This window comes from Myxine glutinosa, chromosome 1, assembly GCF_964187855.1.
Source record: "Myxine glutinosa chromosome 1, kmMyxGlut1.1, whole genome shotgun sequence".
Lineage (NCBI taxonomy): Eukaryota > Metazoa > Chordata > Myxini > Myxiniformes > Myxinidae > Myxine > Myxine glutinosa.
The window spans coordinates 445,083,615-445,102,799 of record NC_136261.1 but is presented as its reverse complement, the minus strand read 5'-3'; the positions used below and the strand labels follow the sequence as shown (position 1 = coordinate 445,102,799).

General features: G+C 46.9%; 2 protein-coding genes across 2 annotated transcripts in view; one reads left to right on the top strand and one right to left on the bottom strand.

The window, feature by feature from the left end:
- LOC137418070 (E3 ubiquitin/ISG15 ligase TRIM25) overlaps positions 1-6,535 on the bottom strand; it is a 54,705-nt gene extending 48,170 nt beyond the window's left edge. Inside the window, exon 1 of the mRNA XM_078770832.1 lies at positions 6,478-6,535. The gene's annotated coding sequence lies outside the window, so the exon portion shown is untranslated. The remainder of the gene's footprint in view (positions 1-6,477) is intronic.
- Positions 3,113-4,012, top strand: LOC144889682 (uncharacterized). The gene is made up of 2 exons (XM_078770870.1): positions 3,113-3,314; positions 3,405-4,012. Exons 1-2 carry the CDS (start codon positions 3,288-3,290, stop codon positions 3,786-3,788), a joined length of 411 nt encoding a protein of 136 aa, XP_078626996.1. The 5' UTR covers positions 3,113-3,287; the 3' UTR covers positions 3,789-4,012.
- Positions 6,536-19,185: the final 12,650 nt, after the last annotated feature.

Sequence of the window (19,185 nt, the reverse complement as noted above, 5' to 3'; positions counted from 1 at the left end):
GGTTGAATCGTTTTTTGGACATAGCTCGGTAACTACTTCTCTGATTAATATGAAACCTTGAAAAGGCACATCCTCAGGTCCCCAGCAATATACCTGGCAAGTTTAAAGTATATCGGACCCGTGGTTGTCGAGAAACAGCGGTCACAGACACACAGACATACACACAGAGATTACTGGAATTATAGATAGATAGCATGTATTTGACCAAGCCTGAACCTCGACAACATTAAGGTGCCAGGTGTGTTACTTTACATGTATTACATTTTGTGACACTTTTACCGGTATATGTGTCAGTTTTAAAATAGGAATCAAGTAGTCAAGTTCTCTTTGCACTGCAACCCAACTTATTTTATTGAGGATCAGAGTCATCAACACATCCAAGAAGATATTCGACACAGTCTGAGGTAAGTTTTGTTACTTAAATTTCTCCCCATAGATATCATGCTGCCACCTATTATCTCATTAATCAAGCTTTAAAACTTTAAAGATTTAAGAGAGGTCTCTCCTTTGTAACTATACTCAAAATCAGTGTGTTTCTGGTGGTGCAAAGTGGTACATGTACATGTACATCCCTTTGAATCCATCAGGTACGGGTATGTTACCAGAATAGCGCCGAGGCCTAATCACAAACTGCATAGGATTCACCTAACCCTCACCCTCCTGCTGATGCTGTCCATCCATCATATTGAGGGCTACTTGTCCATTAATTAGGCCTACTTTATCGACTGATATAGATATTTCAATGAACCTTATGCAGCCAAGGTTACTCACACTATATACTCCAAGTGGAGCCTATATGCTTAGGTCTACGGTCATTAATTTCAAAGCGAAACAATGAATGTATACTCTTTTCTTGATTGAGGGAAATGAAGGCGTATATTTTTCGTGTCTGACTGGACCATTATGATAATTCTTGTACATGTTAATGAACCATTTCCCTCAAGGTAAGCTAATGCCCATACTACGATAAATGTCAATTTTGATTCCTCTCAATTAATATTTAATATTACTGTCGTCATTTCTTGTAATAATGGGTGTTAGCAAAAGTGTGGCTCTGGGGATTTTTTAATACAATGCATTATTCTATTCTTCCAGGTTTGGATTATCGACGTCAGCCAGGAGGATGACTGCAGAAGAGCAAGGTTCGGAAGAATCACCCAGGAGGATGGATCCAGAAGAAATATGTGTGACTTCAGAAGAGCAATGTTTGGGAGAGTCAGCCCAAGGATCAAATCGTTCATCCACTATTGTCAATCAAGAGGTAAGGGTAATGGAACTTAATTTGCACATTCTAAAGCACTGACAAGATACCACTCACCAAGCCACCGGAGAAATCTCCTCTCAAAACGTCCACCGAGTTAGCATAATTTTGTAACTACAAGGACAGAGGAGAAATTCGGAATTCCCATAACCAAATGTCAAACGTCATTATGCCTCCGCCACAAATTTATGTTTTCGGGTTGTCTGTCCGTCCGAGTCTCGTTATCCTGATGTCTTAAGAACCGTTGAAAGGATTTTCGTCCAACTTTTTACATGTCATGTACGCACTTGGAAAAAGAGGCAACATGATTAGATTTGGGGTTACTAGAATACTAGGGCATGCCCGTACTATATATAAGCTAGGACGTGCCCGTACGTGGGTGCCCGTTCCTTGCCAAAAAAAAAAAAAAAAAAAAATTTGTGTAGGGGTGTGTGTGTGTAAACATCCTAGGGCGTGCCCGTACGTGGGTGCAAAAAAACATGCGTGCAAACAACAACAACAAAAAAAAACTTTGAAACCACGTGGCAGTAACGACCACAGAACCCCCCCCCCTCTATTTACATGAATGGTTTGGTCCATTCGCAACGACCACAGAACCCCCCCCCCTCTATTTACATGCAATGGTTTGGTCCAAAGCGAACGGTTTGGTCCATTCGATGTGATTCGATGATTCGATGTGAATGGTTTGGTCCATTCGCAACGACCACAGAACCCCCCCCTCTATTTACATGAATGGTTTGGTCCATTCGCAAAGCCAAAGCGAACGACCACAGAACCCCCCCCCCTCTATTTACATGAATGGTTTGGTCCATTCGCAAAGCCAAAGCGAACGACCACAGAACCCCCCCCCCCCCCCTCTATTTACATGAATGGTTTGGTCCATTCGCAACGCCAAAGCGAACGGCGAACGGCTAAATCGCCATAGCTCGGTAAGTACTTGTCCGATTAATTTCAAACCTTGAAAAGGCACATCCTCGGGTCCCCAGCAATATACCTGGCAAGTTTCAAGTATATCGGACCGGTAGTTGTCGAGAAACAGCGGTCACAGACAAACAAACAAACGTACAAACGTACAGAGATTACTGGAATTATAGATACCTACATACGACCACAGAACCCCCCCCTCTATTTACATGAATGGTTTGGTCCATTCGCAAAGCCAAAGCGAACGACCACAGAACCTCCCCCCCCCCCCCCCTCTATTTACATGAATGGTTTGGTCCATTCGCAACGCCAAAGCGAACGGCGAACGGCTAAATCGCCATAGCTCGGTAAGTACTTGTCCGATTAATTTCAAACCTTGAAAAGGCACATCCTCGGGTCCCCAGCAATATACCTGGCAAGTTTCAAGTATATCGGACCGGTAGTTGTCGAGAAACAGCGGTCACAGACAAACAAACAAACGTACAGACGTACAGAGATTACTGGAATTATAGATAGATTAGATCAAAGGTTACATGTCAATTTATTTGCACAGAATATCGATTCAAACATTATGCGGTTGCCAAGCTGACAGTTATATCCACATGTGATCATATGGTCCCTGGACCATTTAATTTTTACTCCACATTAACGGATCCTATTTTCATTCCAGAACAATGACGCTGAGGGTGTTTCAAGCTGCTATATCTGTCACAAATGCACAGAAGAGGACGGCAAGCTGATAAAGTTCAGTGACAGGACATGGACAACAGTAAAGAATGCTGCTGCCTTGCGTAAAAATTTTAAATCTGACATACTTTGAGGTCACACACAAGATTCTGGTAAGCATTGATCACGAATCTACTGTCAGCTATCACCTTCCTGTCATAAGCATTACACAGTAGTGAAGCGTCCCAAAGAACCCCTGCCACCTGATGATGAACCAACCACCAAAAAGGCTTCGATCCGAACAAGACGCTGCAGTGTCCTTCCCAAGTCTGATCAGCAGGGCCTGTTGAAAGGGACTTGTATTTTCTGTGGCAAAAGCCATATGTACGGACAAAGCAAGACTCAAGATGTCAATGAAGCATGATACAACAAATTGATGCAAATGACTGGCAAAGTTGATCAGGTAATTAAGGCACGAGAAACTGAGAATACGATCATCATTATAAAATTAGAATACCTTACATCTCTAATCATGCCTTTTATTGACATTCAGGAGAACCCATTAGCAAACATCAAACGGATCGACTGTGCGCTGCTGCCACCTTCTCGTCGGACCCTTGACATGAAGATTCGACGAATGCAGTATGTAACAGCATTGTGGACACATGCCGTGACAGCATCTCCTGGGGACGGTTTGTCATCAACCGATTATGGATGGTCTGTGAATGACAACATCCTGAAGACAACCTGGTTTGAAGGGCCAGCCATACCAGACAGTTTGTTTGCGAATGGCAGTAACAACGCAGAGGACATGGAGGTCGAAGGTGACAGCGAGTCGGAGTTGGAAGTAGAAAATATTGATGGATTATTGAGCGATTCAGATGGCGAAGCATGGAGTGAAGACTCAGAATCAGAGGAGGAAGACGGGGATTACTGATAGGAGACCAGCTCTACAGAATTTGAATTTGTTTGAATGAATGGCTGACATCTGCTTGTGGTCATTCATGTGGGCTATGCAGTACCATGTTATGCTCAACATTTTCAGTCACTTTCATCAGGATTGGTAACTCATGAGCTCAGATCTAGTTCTGTATTTTGGAGTTGGGGAGGGGGTTCCAGGTGTCTGGCAGGCATACTCCACCACAGAAAATGTCAAGTGGTCATTCATTTTTATTTTTTCTTTTGTTGCCTCATTTGAAGGACTTTATTGTTTCATCATATGTAATCACATTACAAAACATAAATGTGCAGACAAATGAAATAAAATTCTGTAGCATAGCATGTCAAACAATCTTTCTACCTGACTTATGTCATTTCTTTCGTTTGGTTTACTGTTCAAAAAAAATCAGTTCAGATTTCAACTCGTGCAAAAGAGCTCTGGCATGTGTTTTAGTACCACAGCTCATCTTTGTGTTTTAGTACCACAGCTCATCGTTGTTGCCAAAGACTAAATACATCAGGTTCTATCTGCTTTTTTCTCTCGCCAATCAATGAGTAGAAGTGTTTTGTTTTCATGTTTAAAACATTGATAGCATCTACTGCAGTTGACATTTCTATAAATTGTTTCCCTGATTAATCCCCACCTGTTTCATAAAGTACGCAATTTATCCAACCATAATCTCGGAATTTTACGAACTTGAAGGGAAATAAACGTTTCGGCAATGTATTACATTTAACAGATAACGTCAGCGTCTTTACAACACCCACGACAAATGACGTGTTACACCTTAGAAATCCCTTCTTTTCCCATGACTTGAAATAAAACATCTGATTTTCAAAAGTTATGATGCTGTTATTCCATTGTATTTTATTCTCAATGTTATTCTCATCAGGTTAAATCACAAGCTGATCTCGCTCAATTTTGGGGTGGTGGCATTCAGGGGTGTCTGACGGGCACACCTCACCACTGAAAATGTCTGGCACTGGCCAGTCATGATACCTTGGACTATGCCAAACCATTTCATGTAGGTTTCACCGGGTTAACTTACGAGCTGATCTAGCTCAATTTTGAGTGTGGGGGCGTTCGGGGGTTTCTGGCGGGCACATCCCACCACTGAAAATGTCTGGCAGGGGTTACTCGTGATACCATGGACTCTGCCGAACTATTTCCTGTAGGTTTCACCGGGTTAACTTAAGAGCTGATCTCGCTCAATTTTGGGTGTGGGGGCGTTCGGGGGTTACTGGCGGGCACACCCCACCACTGAAAATGTCTGGCAGTGGTCATTCGTGATATCTGGGGCTATGCCGAACATTTTCCAGTAGGTTTCACCGGGTTAACTCACGAGCTGATCTAGCTCAATTTTGGGGTTCCGGTTATCTAATCTGGCAGGCACACCCCACCACAGAAAATGTCTGGCAGTGGCCATTCATACCCTGGACTACACTGAACATTTTCCACTAGGTTTCATCAGGTTAACTCACAGAGCTGATCTCGCTCGATTTTGAGGTCCCTTTCTAATGGCCCTTTTGATCACACCCACCATAATGTGCCCGGCAGACGTCCATTTCCTTATATGGACATGCACATGGACCATTACTATATACATGAAAAATGGTTAACTTTCCAGCTAGGCTGACCCCCCCTGGGCTCCCGGTATAATTCGGAATAATCATTCAGGGTATTAAATGAAATGACAAACTGGATAAGAAGATCATCAGAAGGTGCACTCGATCATCACAAACACAGGTAGCACAACAGAGCGCCAGGTGTCCCATGACAATGTGCTTGTGTCGACAAAAACAGAAACAGAGATTATAATGAGATTTCATGAGTGAAACATCTGATCCATCACTCAATGGGAGTTTTAGTAAAACTAAGTTCGAAAGGTTCACCTGGTATCATCACTTCCGGTTCCAGTCTCTGAGCAGTGGACGTGCGATTTTCACCTCTGCCAACTTCCTCAAAGATAAGTCTTTCCCGGTCGTTTTTGTTGTTTGCTTTGGTGTATAACTAGTATAACTAGCATAACTAGTCCCACTCCTCCCTCCAGGTCTGCAAAACAGGCGTTCACCACCATCTCTTATCATCCAAAATATCCCCATCCAAAACCTTGATCTTTTCTACCCCCGTTAACCTACCCCAATCCCACCTCCGTCAAATTCCCTGTTTTTTTTCCTGAAATCCCTGTAGCGTCCATCTTGTTTATCCCATGTACCCCGCCCCAGCGCTCTTTATCTCCCGATATCCCTGTTTTCCATTGTTGTTCTCTCACCGACATCCCTCTCACCCCCTCTCACTCCCTTTATTATATGTTCCACATGTTAGCTCTTACATGAGACTCGACTTGGTATAAAATAAAATCGTCCGTGTCCCACAACCGGCGTCTCCACCATGTTTCGTCCGTATCTGTCCACAACTTTTTCAGACATCTTGTTCACAAATAGATGAAGAGACATGAAACCAAAACCTCCATCGACCTTCGGTGGTGAAACTAATGAACCTGGAACTCTGTGGTTCCTCTGAGGCTCTAAAACTGACGTCATCCTGCCGAACCACACGGATCTTCCCGATCGCACTCTCCACACACTCCTTCATTAGCAGAGTGAAACAAACACGATCATTGTACAACATTTCTCATTAATAACTTGATAACTCCTTAACCCGGGTACGAGTACGGACACGTTACCTCTCCTGCTGATGAAGTTTCAAACCGCGTAAGCACTTCCGCGAAATGAACTCGTAGGGGTGGAGCCTCGTTCAGTGACGTCATGAACAACGTGATGACGCAGCCGCGTAGAACGAGGGCGTGTACTCCCGCACATTCGAGTCTCACAGCAGGTCACGTGGTTATTTGGAATGTCAGCAACTCGATTTTCATCTTGTTTTTCACCTGAAGTTTATTTCTTGTGAATGAATAACCGAATGAGGCAACATTCCGCGGGAGTTTAAACCCTTTCATGTATTGATAACGTTTATTTTAAACCCGTTATCTCTGATTATCCCGTTTAATAAACAAACTTGTTCTCATCTCGTTATCATTTATCAAAACAAACATCATTCCCGAATCCCGATCCACGGATTTCTCCGATCGATGTTCGAGTTCAGAAAGTTCAATCGGAGCCTGAACCGAACTCATTCGGGAGAACGATCTTCAACATGTGTTTCAGGTTCAACCCTGTACGGCTGGGTTCGAATGCCGAACCAGGTATAAACTGCCGTCCAGGTGTTTCGCAGGCAGGTGATTCATCAAGGTGTTCATCTTCGTCCCTCGGATGGACGTAAAGTCGGACGTCCTATGTGCTAGCATTAGTTGGTGAACGTTAAAGATCCCACGGTGTCATTCACGAGTAGGCAAGTTATCGCCGGCATTCTGAACAAATTACACATTCCTACTGAAACCCACGAGCAGTGGCGTAGTGAAGGGGATGGGGGGAGGAGGAGGAGGATGAGGGGAAGGAGGGGCAGGAGGAGGAGGAGGAGGAGGAGGGGAAGGAGGAGGAGGATGAGGTGCAGGAGGAGGAGGAGGGCGAAGGAGGAGAAGGAGGCGCAGGAGGAGGAGGAGGGGGAGGCAGTGGAGGAGGAGGGGAGGGGAGGAGAAGGAGAAGGAGGAGCAGGAGGAGGAGGGCGGAGGAGGAGGAGGGGAGGCGGAGGAGGTGGGGATGAGGAGGAGAGGGGAGGAGGGGGGAGGAGGAGTAGGAGGAGAAGGAGGAGGAGGAGGAGAGGAGGAGTGGAGGAGGAGGGGAGGAGGAGGAGAGGGGAGGAGGAGGAGTAGGAGGGGAAAGTAGGGGAGGAGGAGGAGAGGGGAGGGGGAGGAGGGGATGTGGTGCCAAATTACTCCTCAAAAAACCGTTTCCATGCTCCATTTGTTTGTATTGTTTATAAATTATAACACAACAAACTCATGAGATCAGGAAAAGCAACTTTCAGAACCGCGTTTTACAGTTTAAGAGTAATCATGAAGGTAAGACTCATGAGTTTTACCCTTTACCCTTACCCTTTATCCTTCACCCGATTCAAAGTTAGGGTTGTACCATTACAAAAATGGGGGGTGTTGTGTGATTTATTTGTCGGTAAAATGCGTAATTACGCGAATGCGTAAATAGGGTAAATTATGGACGATGGTAATCCGATTATAATCACTGGTACAATTTCAACGCTCTTCTCCTTTTCTCTTCATTTTTGCGATCTTGGTATTTCATCATTTTCTTGAGTCTTGTGCTGTTGAGGCCAATTTGGCTGGGTCCTGACACCTCAAATAGCAGTGCCTTATTTTCGTTTTTTGTACCCAAGTTTGATACCCGGGAACAATGCTTTGTTTTCTATGCTCGATGGGATCAATTAGGTTGTATCTCATCCAGGGATTACAATTCAATTCAATTCAATTCAATAACCTTTATTGTCATCCCATCCATATACAATTTAGTATAAAATGGAACGAAATGACGTTCCTCCTGGTCCTTGGTGCAATATAAACATTGAAGCAAGACTACACATAGAGCAATTGGACATGACAAGTGCAGCGCAATACCATAAATACACAGAACAATACTATAAATACACAGGATAGTATACAGTAAATACACAATGAATATCCATGGCAATATGAGTATATCCAAGACAACATAAAAAAAATTTTTTTAACAAAAATGTATAGAGTTGAACAGTTGACTGTAGGTTACATCTGATAAGTAAAACATTTATGTTGCAACATATTATGTATAGCAGTATATGATACATGCAGCGCAAGTGGGTGAGGGGAGAGGGGAAGGGGAGGGTGTTTAAACCCTATTAGTTAAATTAAAGTGGGTGGTGGAAGGTAAATTGGTGTTGAGGAGCCTGACAAATAGGGGGAAGAAGCTGTTATAGAGTCTGGCAGATCTGGCTCGGATGCTGCGGTGCCGTACCTTTTCCCAGACGGCAGATGGGCAAAAAGTCCATAGGACCGGTGAAAACGGTCGTCAGCTATTCTGGCGGCCTTGGTTGTGCAGCGTTTGTAATAGCTATCCTGCATGGAGGGGAGAGAGGCCCCAATGATGTTTTCAGCTGTCTTCACTATCCGCTGCAGAGTCTGGCGGTCCGAGACATTGCAATTCCCGTACCAAACTGATACAGCTCGTCAGGACGCTCTCAATGGTACCCCTGTAGAATAAGGTGAGGATGGAGGGGGGAACGCTTGCCTTCCTCATGCGTTGCAGGAAATGAAGACGCCGCTGTGCTCTCTTGGCTAGGGAAGTGGTGTTGAAGGACCATTTGAGGTCATTTGTGATGTGCACAATGTAATGAAATTGTGTCTAAGTTGAACCCAGGTGCTATGCTGCTTCTGTCCGCTGCGTGGCAGTTATAAGAACTCGGACAGTCAGCGCTACGACCATTCCTGTGACATTTATTCTGTGTAATGTTGTGCATACTTAGATGGTGCGTATTACTCTTTGTTCCAGGCTTGCTTGTACTAATTGCAAATCCATTACTGATTCCAATGATTGCTGAATATTGATATTGCTATGGTTCTCCGCCACCCTTCCTACCCTTACCAAGGGGGGATTAATCCCCTTGTTCTTGCTGGGCTTGGCGGAACCGAGACTTGAAACACCCCTTCTGGGCGAGCGCAAAGTAGGGTTTCGGGACCAAGTCTCGCTCGTACCTAAATACCTGAGCCGCCACGGAAACGAGGAAGCAAGCCTTGCACGAGCCACATGTAATATGAGCATGCCGAGCGGATTGCGTATACGTGGTCCGTGCAGTTACCTAGATATTGGAACCCGATTCAAGCGGTTTTACTCGTACCACGCTTAGTCAATGGTGGAAATCACAAGGACGATTGAATAAGGAAAAGGAGGAACACAGGTTTAATCATTAACCCCACACATATGTACAATTTGGTAGCAGCAGAGACACAGCACAGAACTTAAACAGTCTTATTCTTAACCCCCAGACGCGGACCCATCACACTCACACAGGGACTTGCAGGCAGGTTGATGTCCCGAACAAACGCGTCGACGTGGTCATTCAGGAATCGCCGAGTCTGACTCTCCACAGTCCTCGTGCGTCCCATGAAGATGGAAAGCAGGTGGTGGGAAGATCCTCGTAGCGCGTCACTCGTACAAAAGGGCAGCCGATGAGGTAGGAAGAAAATGCGTGTCTCTCAGCGTGGCTGGCGGTTACACAGCCGTTATCACTCGTGTAACTGAAGGCACTGTACACAGCTCGGCTTAAAGCTCAACCGAGCGTCGCTTTATACATGAGCGTGTATTCTGGTTGATGCGCATTTCCCGCCGATCGTGTATCTCTCAAAGTTCTCTTTGGCTCACCGCGCTCCTTCAATTCATCAGCCAGGCCTCACAAGTCCTTTGTTCAATGAGTCCTCCCCCGCTAGTCCTCCTGCACTAGTCCTTTGTTCAACGAGTCCTCCCACGCTAGTTCTTTTGTTCACTGCTCAAGCGCCTCTCATCAGTCCTCTCCCATCACTGGTTTCTCATCAAGCTCACCACCCATCTCATAATGTGTTCACTTGTCAAGCACCTCTCCCATAACTGGTGGGGGCTTTTGCACAATGGGTTATATCTGCCAAGCCCTAAGCCTGATCGAATGTTCCAACCACGCCCTATGACGCAGTGCTGCCACCACACACTGTAAGCCCTGATTGGTGGCTCGTGCTTACCGTCAGCTGCCCTGCCGCCCCTCATTCGGCTCCGCCCCGACCCTCCTAGGCCTGCCTCGTGTTAATTCGCCCAAAATGAACCAAAGTCAGTGCAAAGGAGCATGAGGCTAGGGAGGCTGGAGAGTCAGTAGAATTAGGACCTATTCTCCTTGCTCTAGTCAATGCAGAACTAACATAGGAAAAGGACTAAGCTCACAAATACTAATAAATAACTATACTACAAATGAGGCTACATGTTGCTTGTGTGACTAACTATGAGGGGGAAATTTTAACCTTTATTATACCAACTGTTACCAAAACTCTAAACCGCAACACAACCCCCTCTCCCTCGTTAGACTCGTCCCCGAGTCGAACCTACAACAATTGGAACGACCGCTTTTGAGAAAGATCTGGGAACTAACTTTTACTTTTACATGTGACATATAGATGTGGTTCCCCCTATTGCATTGACTAGCTACTCTAACAGAATCACGCCCACAACTAACTGAATTGCGGAATTTTTCCAAACTAAACATAAAGCCGGTGGGCAGCATCTTATATTTACAAACACTGGAAACTTACTTATTTACAGTTCTATGACCCAGGACCTGTCCTTTTTGGAAAGAAGATTTGAGGGGAAGAGAAAGCACAGCAAAGCTCCCTCACTCTCTTCAATCCCACTCCTCCCTCCAGGTCTTTAAAACGGCTGTTCACCACCATCTCTTATCTTCCGCAATCCAAAACCTTGATTTTTCCTACCCCCGCTAATTTCACCCCAAATCCACTTTTTGAGGTGACTTTTGACTTCTTTCCTGGAAGTCCTTGGTGTCCTTGCGTTTTATACCTATCCTGCCTCCCCCCAGGCCCTCTACCTCCCACACATCTCCCGATGTCCCTGCTTTCAAAAAGTTGTGTTTGTGTGCTTCCTCCCCTTCTCTCCCCATCTTGTCGACCGCTCCCCTTTTTATATACTTTGTTTGCTTGCTTGTTTGTTTGATTTGTTTGTTTGATAAATGTTAGCTCTTTCACGAGCCTCGACTCTGTATACAAAAAAAGCAAAGAAAAAAAAAGCACAAGAACACACTCATAAAGTCACAACACTTGCTGCTTGCTTCTTCTTCTTGCATCTTGCATCTTCTCCTTGCATCTTCTGTGTGCATAAACCTTACAATTCTTCTTGCCCCTAGCACACCATCATAAAAATGTACAACAAATGTATTTATTGTTTGTCTTGGCCAAGCAGGGCCAACCTTATGTGGTCCGACTGCGTGACATTGATGCCACTCAAAACAAGTGGTCCGAAGATGCAAGGTGATGATGCAGCAAAGTGCTACACAGCAGAGGTGTAAGGCCACAAAAGACTTGTGGTCCATAAGTGTATAATGTGTGCAGCAAAGTGTTTGTGGCAGCAAAGTGTTTGTGGCAGCAAAGTGTTTGTGGCAGCAAAGTGTTTGTGGCAGCAAAGTGCTGCACAGGTGCAGCAAAGTTACAACAAAGGATTCGGCAGCAAAGTGCCACGCAGTTTGGCTGCACAGGTGTAGCAAAGTGCAGCAGCGGTGCTGCACATATATAGCAAAGTGCAGCAGGATGCTGCACAGGTCGCTGGTGCTGCACAACTCCTCCTCCAAAATTGGTCCTGGGGTGGGGGAAAGACAAAACACAACCGGCAAAGCGGAAAGGGCGCAAAGGTACACAGCAAAACAAGGTGATGCAACGTGAGGGGCGTGGAGGAGCGAGCAGAGCAGACTTGTCCCTAACCTCCCATACCCCCCAACGTCGGCTTACACTACAGTAACCTAGCCCTTCCTTATATTTACAAATTCGTCTCTAAGTCTTGTTTCCCATATCCCCCTCTACTTCCAAATTCGTCTTCCAATCCCTCCCAAGAAGGAAGAGATGGAACAAACACACAATGTCACTCTAGGTCGTGATGCGTCTCACTTACTCAAACAGTTTACCAGCGTCCTTGTGTGGAGCTTCATCTCCTCGGTGAATGGCTGTGGATGGCACGAAGGGATTTCTCTTCCTAACTAATCTAGTAACATTAACTTATTTAAACTACCCGGGGTCGTGCCCTGCCAATTGTCCAACTTTAAACTATGTGGTTCTAAAAACCGAATTCCCATTGACCACTCTGCGATGCCCTACGAATTTGGGTCTCACTCCCAAATTTTTCTTTCTGTGCCCTTGCACAATTTCGGGGCTGGGTCGTGTGGCTCCACTAGCAGGTCTAACTACCTGCGCACCCCTGCCACTGAAGTCGCAACCCGAGCTTACCTGCTCCTACGACTAACTAAACTGGGGAAGGCCCCTCCTCGCTCTTCACCCCCTGATGCCCTCCTTGGCATTGGGCTACCCGGGTCCTTCCCTTGGATCCTCGGGCCTCACTCAACACTACACAACTACCATAACTGGCTCCCAGAGCCTACCTGCGGCCTCACCTGGCCAACAAACTACCAGCATCGGAGTGCCCCAATAACCATATGCACCAATTAAACCACACGCTCAGCCATTTCACTGACTCATGCAGCCTTTAAAGCACTACTTGGCCACTACCTGCACCGCAGGTGTCAATATCCAAACAATTTACCTAAACCCACTACCTAGGTTTACACTACCCCCCCCCCGGGCATTCGTGAATGGGTCCATCTCCCCCCTTTCACTCCTTCGCACCATGCATTCCACACCTTTTATTCCCACACCAAGCATTCCACACCACTTATTTGCACAACAAATTTGCACACCTTTTTATCTCGCACACCAATTATTTCCACTGACCAAATATCTTGCACACCTCTTGTGCTCGATACAATTCCTCACACAATTCCACTTTTTTTTTTCTTTTTTTTTTGTATACTGAATCGAGGCTCGTGAAAGAGCTAACATTTACTTCACAAACAAATCAACCAGACAAACAAAACACACAAAAAGAGGGAGCGGAAAACAAGATGGGGAGAGAAGGGGAAGCACACAAACACAACATTTGAGAGCAGGGAGATGTGTGGAAGGGAGAGGGCTTGGGGGGAGGAGGCGTGGGAAGGGGGGGGGGAGGAGGGAGACGTATAAAACACAAGGACACCAAGGACTTCCAGGACAGAAGTTGGTATTTCAAAAAAGTGGATTTGGGGTGAAATTAGCGGGGGTAGAAAAGATCAAGGGTTTGGATGGGGGAAGATAAGAGATGGTGGTGAACAGCAGTTTCAAAGACCTGGAGGGTGGAGTGGGATTGAAGAGAGTGAGGGAGTTTGTTCCAGAGGCAGGAGAAGAGAGGAATGAAGGAGTGAAGGTGAGCAGAGAGTCTTGATTTTGGCAGTTTGACCATAAGAGGGTTGCAGGCAGATCTTGTGCAACCTGTAGGAATATTTGCGGGACAGAGCCCAGAGAGAGCTGGGGGGCCAAGGCCAGAGAGGAGTCGGTAGAAGATGGAAAGACCACCAACCTGCCTGCGGTGAGTGAGTGAGAGGCCCTTGGAGTTAGCTTCATCGCGGGAGATTCAAATGATTCTGAATGCTTTGGTTTCAACAGCGTGAAGACGAGCTATGTGTGAGGCAGGAGCACCAGCCCAGAGGGGAGAGCAGTATTCCATTGAGCTGTGGATGAAAGCCTTGTATGTGGTGAGGAGCTCAGGTGTGCCAAGGAAGGACTTTGCACGACGGAGGATGCCCATTCGGCGACTGGCTTTGCAGGCCAGATTTGAAATGTGGTTTTCCCAGGAAAGATCATGGTAGATAGTGAGACCCAAAAGCTTGAGTGACAGAACTTCTTGGAGAGGATTATTCAGAAAGTGGATGGGAGGGTTGTCCAGTCGGTCTTTTCGGAGAGACATCGTAAGAGTGTGAGATTTATCAGGATTGAAAGACATGTTCCACTTGTTTGCCCAGTCTGTGATTTTGTCCAGGTCTGCAGAGAGTGAGGAGGCAGCAGACTGCCGATCTGAGGGATGAAGAATGGAGCGACAGAGAGTAGAGTCATCAGCAAAGAGATACAGAGGATTTTCAAGAGAGTCAGAGAGATCATTGATGAAGACCAGAAAAAGCACAGGGCCCAGAACACTGCCTTGTGGAACTCCAGCCTGAACAGGAAGAGATGAGAGAAACCCATTCAGGGCCACACGTTGACTACGGCTAGAGAGGAATTCCGCCAGCCATGCGTGGAGATTTCCATTGATACCAAAAGAGGAGAGTTTGGTGAGTAGAGCGGGGTGCCAGACCGTATCGAAGGCACGTGATATGTCAAGGGAGACTGCTCTAATTTCCTGTTTGGCATTGAGGACCTCCATCCATTGTTGAGAAAGCAGAAGCAGCATGTCCAGAGTAGAGTGTCCAGGTCTGAAACCAAATTGATGATCAGAGATCAAGCCATTGGAGAAGAGGAAAGATTTCATATCTGAAGCAATGATGGTTTCCATGACTTTGCTGATAATTGGGAGAAGGCTGATTGGTCTGTAGTTGCTGCGATCTGTTTTTGCACCTTTTTGTGCAAAGCGGTGATGTTGGCAGATTTCCAAGCAGATGGAAGATGACCTTGAGCAAAAGAGAGGGTGAAGAGAACAGAGAGAGGGAGTGAAAGAGCGGAAGAACAGGATTTTAGGACCCGTGGGCTGATGCCATCAGGTCCAGTTGCAGAATCCGAGTCGTGGGTTGACAGAAACTTTTCCACCTTGTCAGGAAGAAAGGACACAGAGTCCAGGAGTAGCTGGGTATGACTAGGTACGGTGGGTACAGAGAGGGATGGTTTTGGGACAGAAGATTTAGAGGCAAACACAGAGTTGAGGCATTCAGCTTTTTCACTCGCGGAGTCAGCTGTGTGGCCATTTGAGTTGAGGTAGGGGATGGAGGGGGAACAAACACCAGAAACAGATTTGACCAGACGCATCATCTATCTAGCTGCTTTTCCCCTAAACCTCGTGCTTCCCCGTAATCCCTTACACTAAGCACTCCCTTCATCATTATCATCCTTCTAAGCTACATACATCCCCACTATAGGTACAATGTCACTACTTAAATCTCATGTCCTCTACAGTCTGCTAGATCCCTACCATTATCCTAGCCCTCCCTCGGCTAGCTTTCACTGCCATCCCCCTAAACTAATGCTCATGAGCCCTGGTGTGCAATGGTGGCACCACCATTTCATTTTCCATTTCCCATTTCATTCCCATTTCCCAACACTACTCTCATCCGTCCACTACGCTTGAGCCTCTCCATGTGGAAATACATCATCCACACGGCTCGGCCTCGGCGTGCCGAGCGATCCATTCGGGTGGTTTGTCGCCTGTATGAGGTGTCCGTCCGGCATTTTCGATCCAGGGGAGAAGGGATGGACGGGCCGAGGTGCTGGGGCCCATCCCTGCGTGGGGCCTCGCGGTCCCACGCACGGTGACCCAACCGACCATGGTCGGAGCACCACACTCACCAGGGTGCACGGCTCCGAACTCTCCTACCTCCTCTTGAACCTTGCCGATGGCCTTTGCCACCACGGCACAGCACCAACCATAGAGGGCGGGGACTGGCACGAATCGTGCTTGCCGGTCCTCGCGGGACCGACGCAGCACGGATTTCCTCTGGTCTCTGCGGCACACAACTCACCGAGGGCTCACGTACGCTACCCGTCCCACTACGCGCTAACCCCCCGGTTGGTGCTGATGCTTGAGCCGTGTTCTCACCACTCGTGACCCACTCCGCACTCGCACACCCAGGCATCCCCGCAACTCTCATACACTCCGTAAACGCACACTCTCCTCACACACAGTCTGGTGTGCATTCTTTCTCACACACCGTACTTGCACCCTTCACAAACTCCATTACACACTCCTCTTCTACGCACTCTTCTCGTGCACACTCTGTAACACCCAAGGGTGTGCACTCTCTTGGTACACACCCAATCATTGCACACTTCTCTCTCACGCACTCTCCTCATGCCCACTCTCTTGTTACATACTCCGTAGCACCCACGGGTGTGCACTCTCCTGGTACACACCCAATCATTGCACACTTCTCTCACACACAGTCCGGTGTGCCTTCTCCCTCGCACTCTGTAACACACTCTCCCATTACACTCTCCGTCACCACACACTCTGGTGCACACTTTTCTCACACACTCTAGCGCTCCGGTGCACATTTCTCTCTCCCATGCGTGCCAGTCGCCCTCGTACACCGCACAATGGACTTTCACGACCGCCCGGGTTTCATCTCTGCCCCAAGCGCGCCAAAAACCCATTCATGCACATTCGTGCCATTATATCTCACCTTGGGGAGCTTCTTTTCCGCCAGCAGCACCTGCAAACTTTTATTGGGGTTAGCAAGCATGACATCACGATGTGAACAATAACTGTGAGTACATTCCATGACTTCCCTCGATTTAATTTCTGATTCTGCCGTCTCTTCGGCCCCAATTGTTTCCTCTTCAATTTGAATTATTTCCTCGATGACCACCGGCGCTCATAAAATCTTTCTGTCCAATTCGGTGGCCGTCGGCTTTTCTACACCCTGTGACAATTACTCTATAGCCCCAGTCAACTTAGCTGTGCTCTGCCCAAACTCGCTCCACACACGTTCCCCACACTGCTTCACCTCGTCCCATCCCAATCCGACCTCGGTTTTCGGTTTCGGGACCAAGTCTCACTCGTACCTAAATACCTGCACCGCCACAGAAACGAGGAAGCAAGCCTCGCACGAGCCACGTGTAATTTGAGTATGCCGAGTGGATTGCGTACACGTGGTCTGCGCAGTTACCTAGATATTGGAACCCGATTCAAGCGGTTTTACTCATACCACGCTTAGTCAATGGTGGAAATCACAAGGACGATCGAATAAGGAAAAGGAAGGACACAGGTTTAATTATCAACCCCACACGTATGTACAATTTGGTAGCAGCAGAGACACAGCACAGAACTTATAGAGTCTTATCCTAAATACCCAGACGCGGGCCCGCCACACTCACACAGGGACTTGCAGGCAGGTTGATGTCCCGTCCAAACGCGTCGACGTGGTTGTTCAGGAACGGCCCCGTCCGGCTCTCCACAGTCCTCGTGCATCTCGCGAAGATGGAAAGCAGGTGGTGGGAGGATCCTCGTAGCGCGTCACTCGTACAAAAGGGCAGCCGATGAGGTAGGAAGAAAATGCGCGTCTCTCAGGGTGGCTGGCGGTTACACAGCCGTTATCACTCGCGTAACTGAAGGCACTGTACGCAGCTCGGCTTAAAGCTCAACCGAGTGTCGCTTTATATATGAGCACGTATTCTGGTTCATGCGCATTTGCCACCGATCGTGTATCGCTCAAAGTTCTCTTTGGCTCAACGCGCTCTTTCAATTCATCAGCCAGTCCTCACGAGTCCTTTGTTCAAAGAGTCCTCCCGCGCTAGTCCTCCTGCGCTAGTCCTTTGTTCAACGAGACCTCCCGTGGTAGTTCTTTTGTACAATGCTCAATCGCCTCTCATCAGTCCTCTCCCATCACTGATTACTCATCAAGCTCATCACCCATCTCATAACGTGTTCACTTGTCAAGTGCCTCTCCCATAACTGGTTGGGGCTTTCGCACGATGGGTTATATCTGCCACGCCCTTAGCCTGACCGAATGTTCCAACCACGCCCTATGATGCAGTGCTGCCACCACACGCTTTAAGCCCTGATTGGTGGCTCATGCTTACCGTCAGCTCCCCTGCCACCCCTCATTCATCTCCATCCCGACCCTCCTAGGCCTGCCTCGTGTTCATTCGTCCAAAATGAACCAAAGTCAGTGCAAAGGGGCATGAGGCTCGGGAGGCTGGATAGTCAGTAGAAGTAGGACCTATTCTCCTTGCTCTACTCAATGCAGAACTAACATAGGAAAATGACTAAGCTAACAAATATTAAGAAATAACTATACTACAAATGAGGCTACATGTTGCTTGTGTGACTAACTATGATGGGGAAATTTTAACCTTTATTACACCAAATGTTACCAAAACTCAAAACCGCAACAATATATTGCTTCTTTGATTTTCTTATAGGTATTGCTAGAGATTGATTCAGAATTAAACTCATTTTCTGGGACAATGTTGTAACTCTGGTTTTTACAACACACACCAAGAAACTTGTTGCTCATAATTGTCTCCACGGTGGAACCGTTGATGTACATTGGGGAGTGGTCTGCGCGGGCCTTCCTGAAATCCACGGTCATCTCTTTTGTTTTATCCACACTAAGAGACAGATTATTGTTACAACACCAGACTGCTAGCCGCTCCACCTCCTCTCTGTATGCTGACTCATCATTGTTGCTGATGAGTCCCACCACTGTCGTGTTGTCAGTAAACTTGATGATATCATTTGAACTGTCCTTGGCAAAAAAGTCATGAGTCAGCAATGTGAACAGCATTGGACTAAGCACACAGTCCTGTGGGGGGGGGGGGGGGGTGGAGGGGGGGGTGGGGCACCGGTGCTCAGTGTGGTGATGCCGGAGATGTTATTTCCGATCCGGACTGTCTGAGGTCTCTCGGTCAGGAAGTGCAGGATCCAATTACAGAGGGAGGTGTTCAAGCCCAACAGGCCCAACTTCCCTATCAACTTCTGGGGGATAATTGTATTGAATGCTGAACTGAAATCAATGAACAGCATTAAGTTAAGTTAAGTTAAGTTAAGAACAGCATTAAGCAGCTTAAGTGTCAAGTGTTAAGTTCCTCCTTGCCCTCGCAAGGGAAAGGCTAGGGTCAAGCTCTTCCAAATTTCCAAACACTAGAAATCGGACGTCTCAAATTAATTAACTAATTTGTTAATACATCTCA

Excerpts from the sequence above, each read along its gene's own strand:
- LOC144889682 (XM_078770870.1), top strand. The coding sequence starts at position 3,288 with ATGCAAATGACTGGCAAAGTTGATCAG. Across the intron at positions 3,315-3,404 it reads TGACTGGCAAAGTTGATCAG|GAGAACCCATTAGCAAACAT; the intron begins GTAATTAAGGCA and ends ATTGACATTCAG.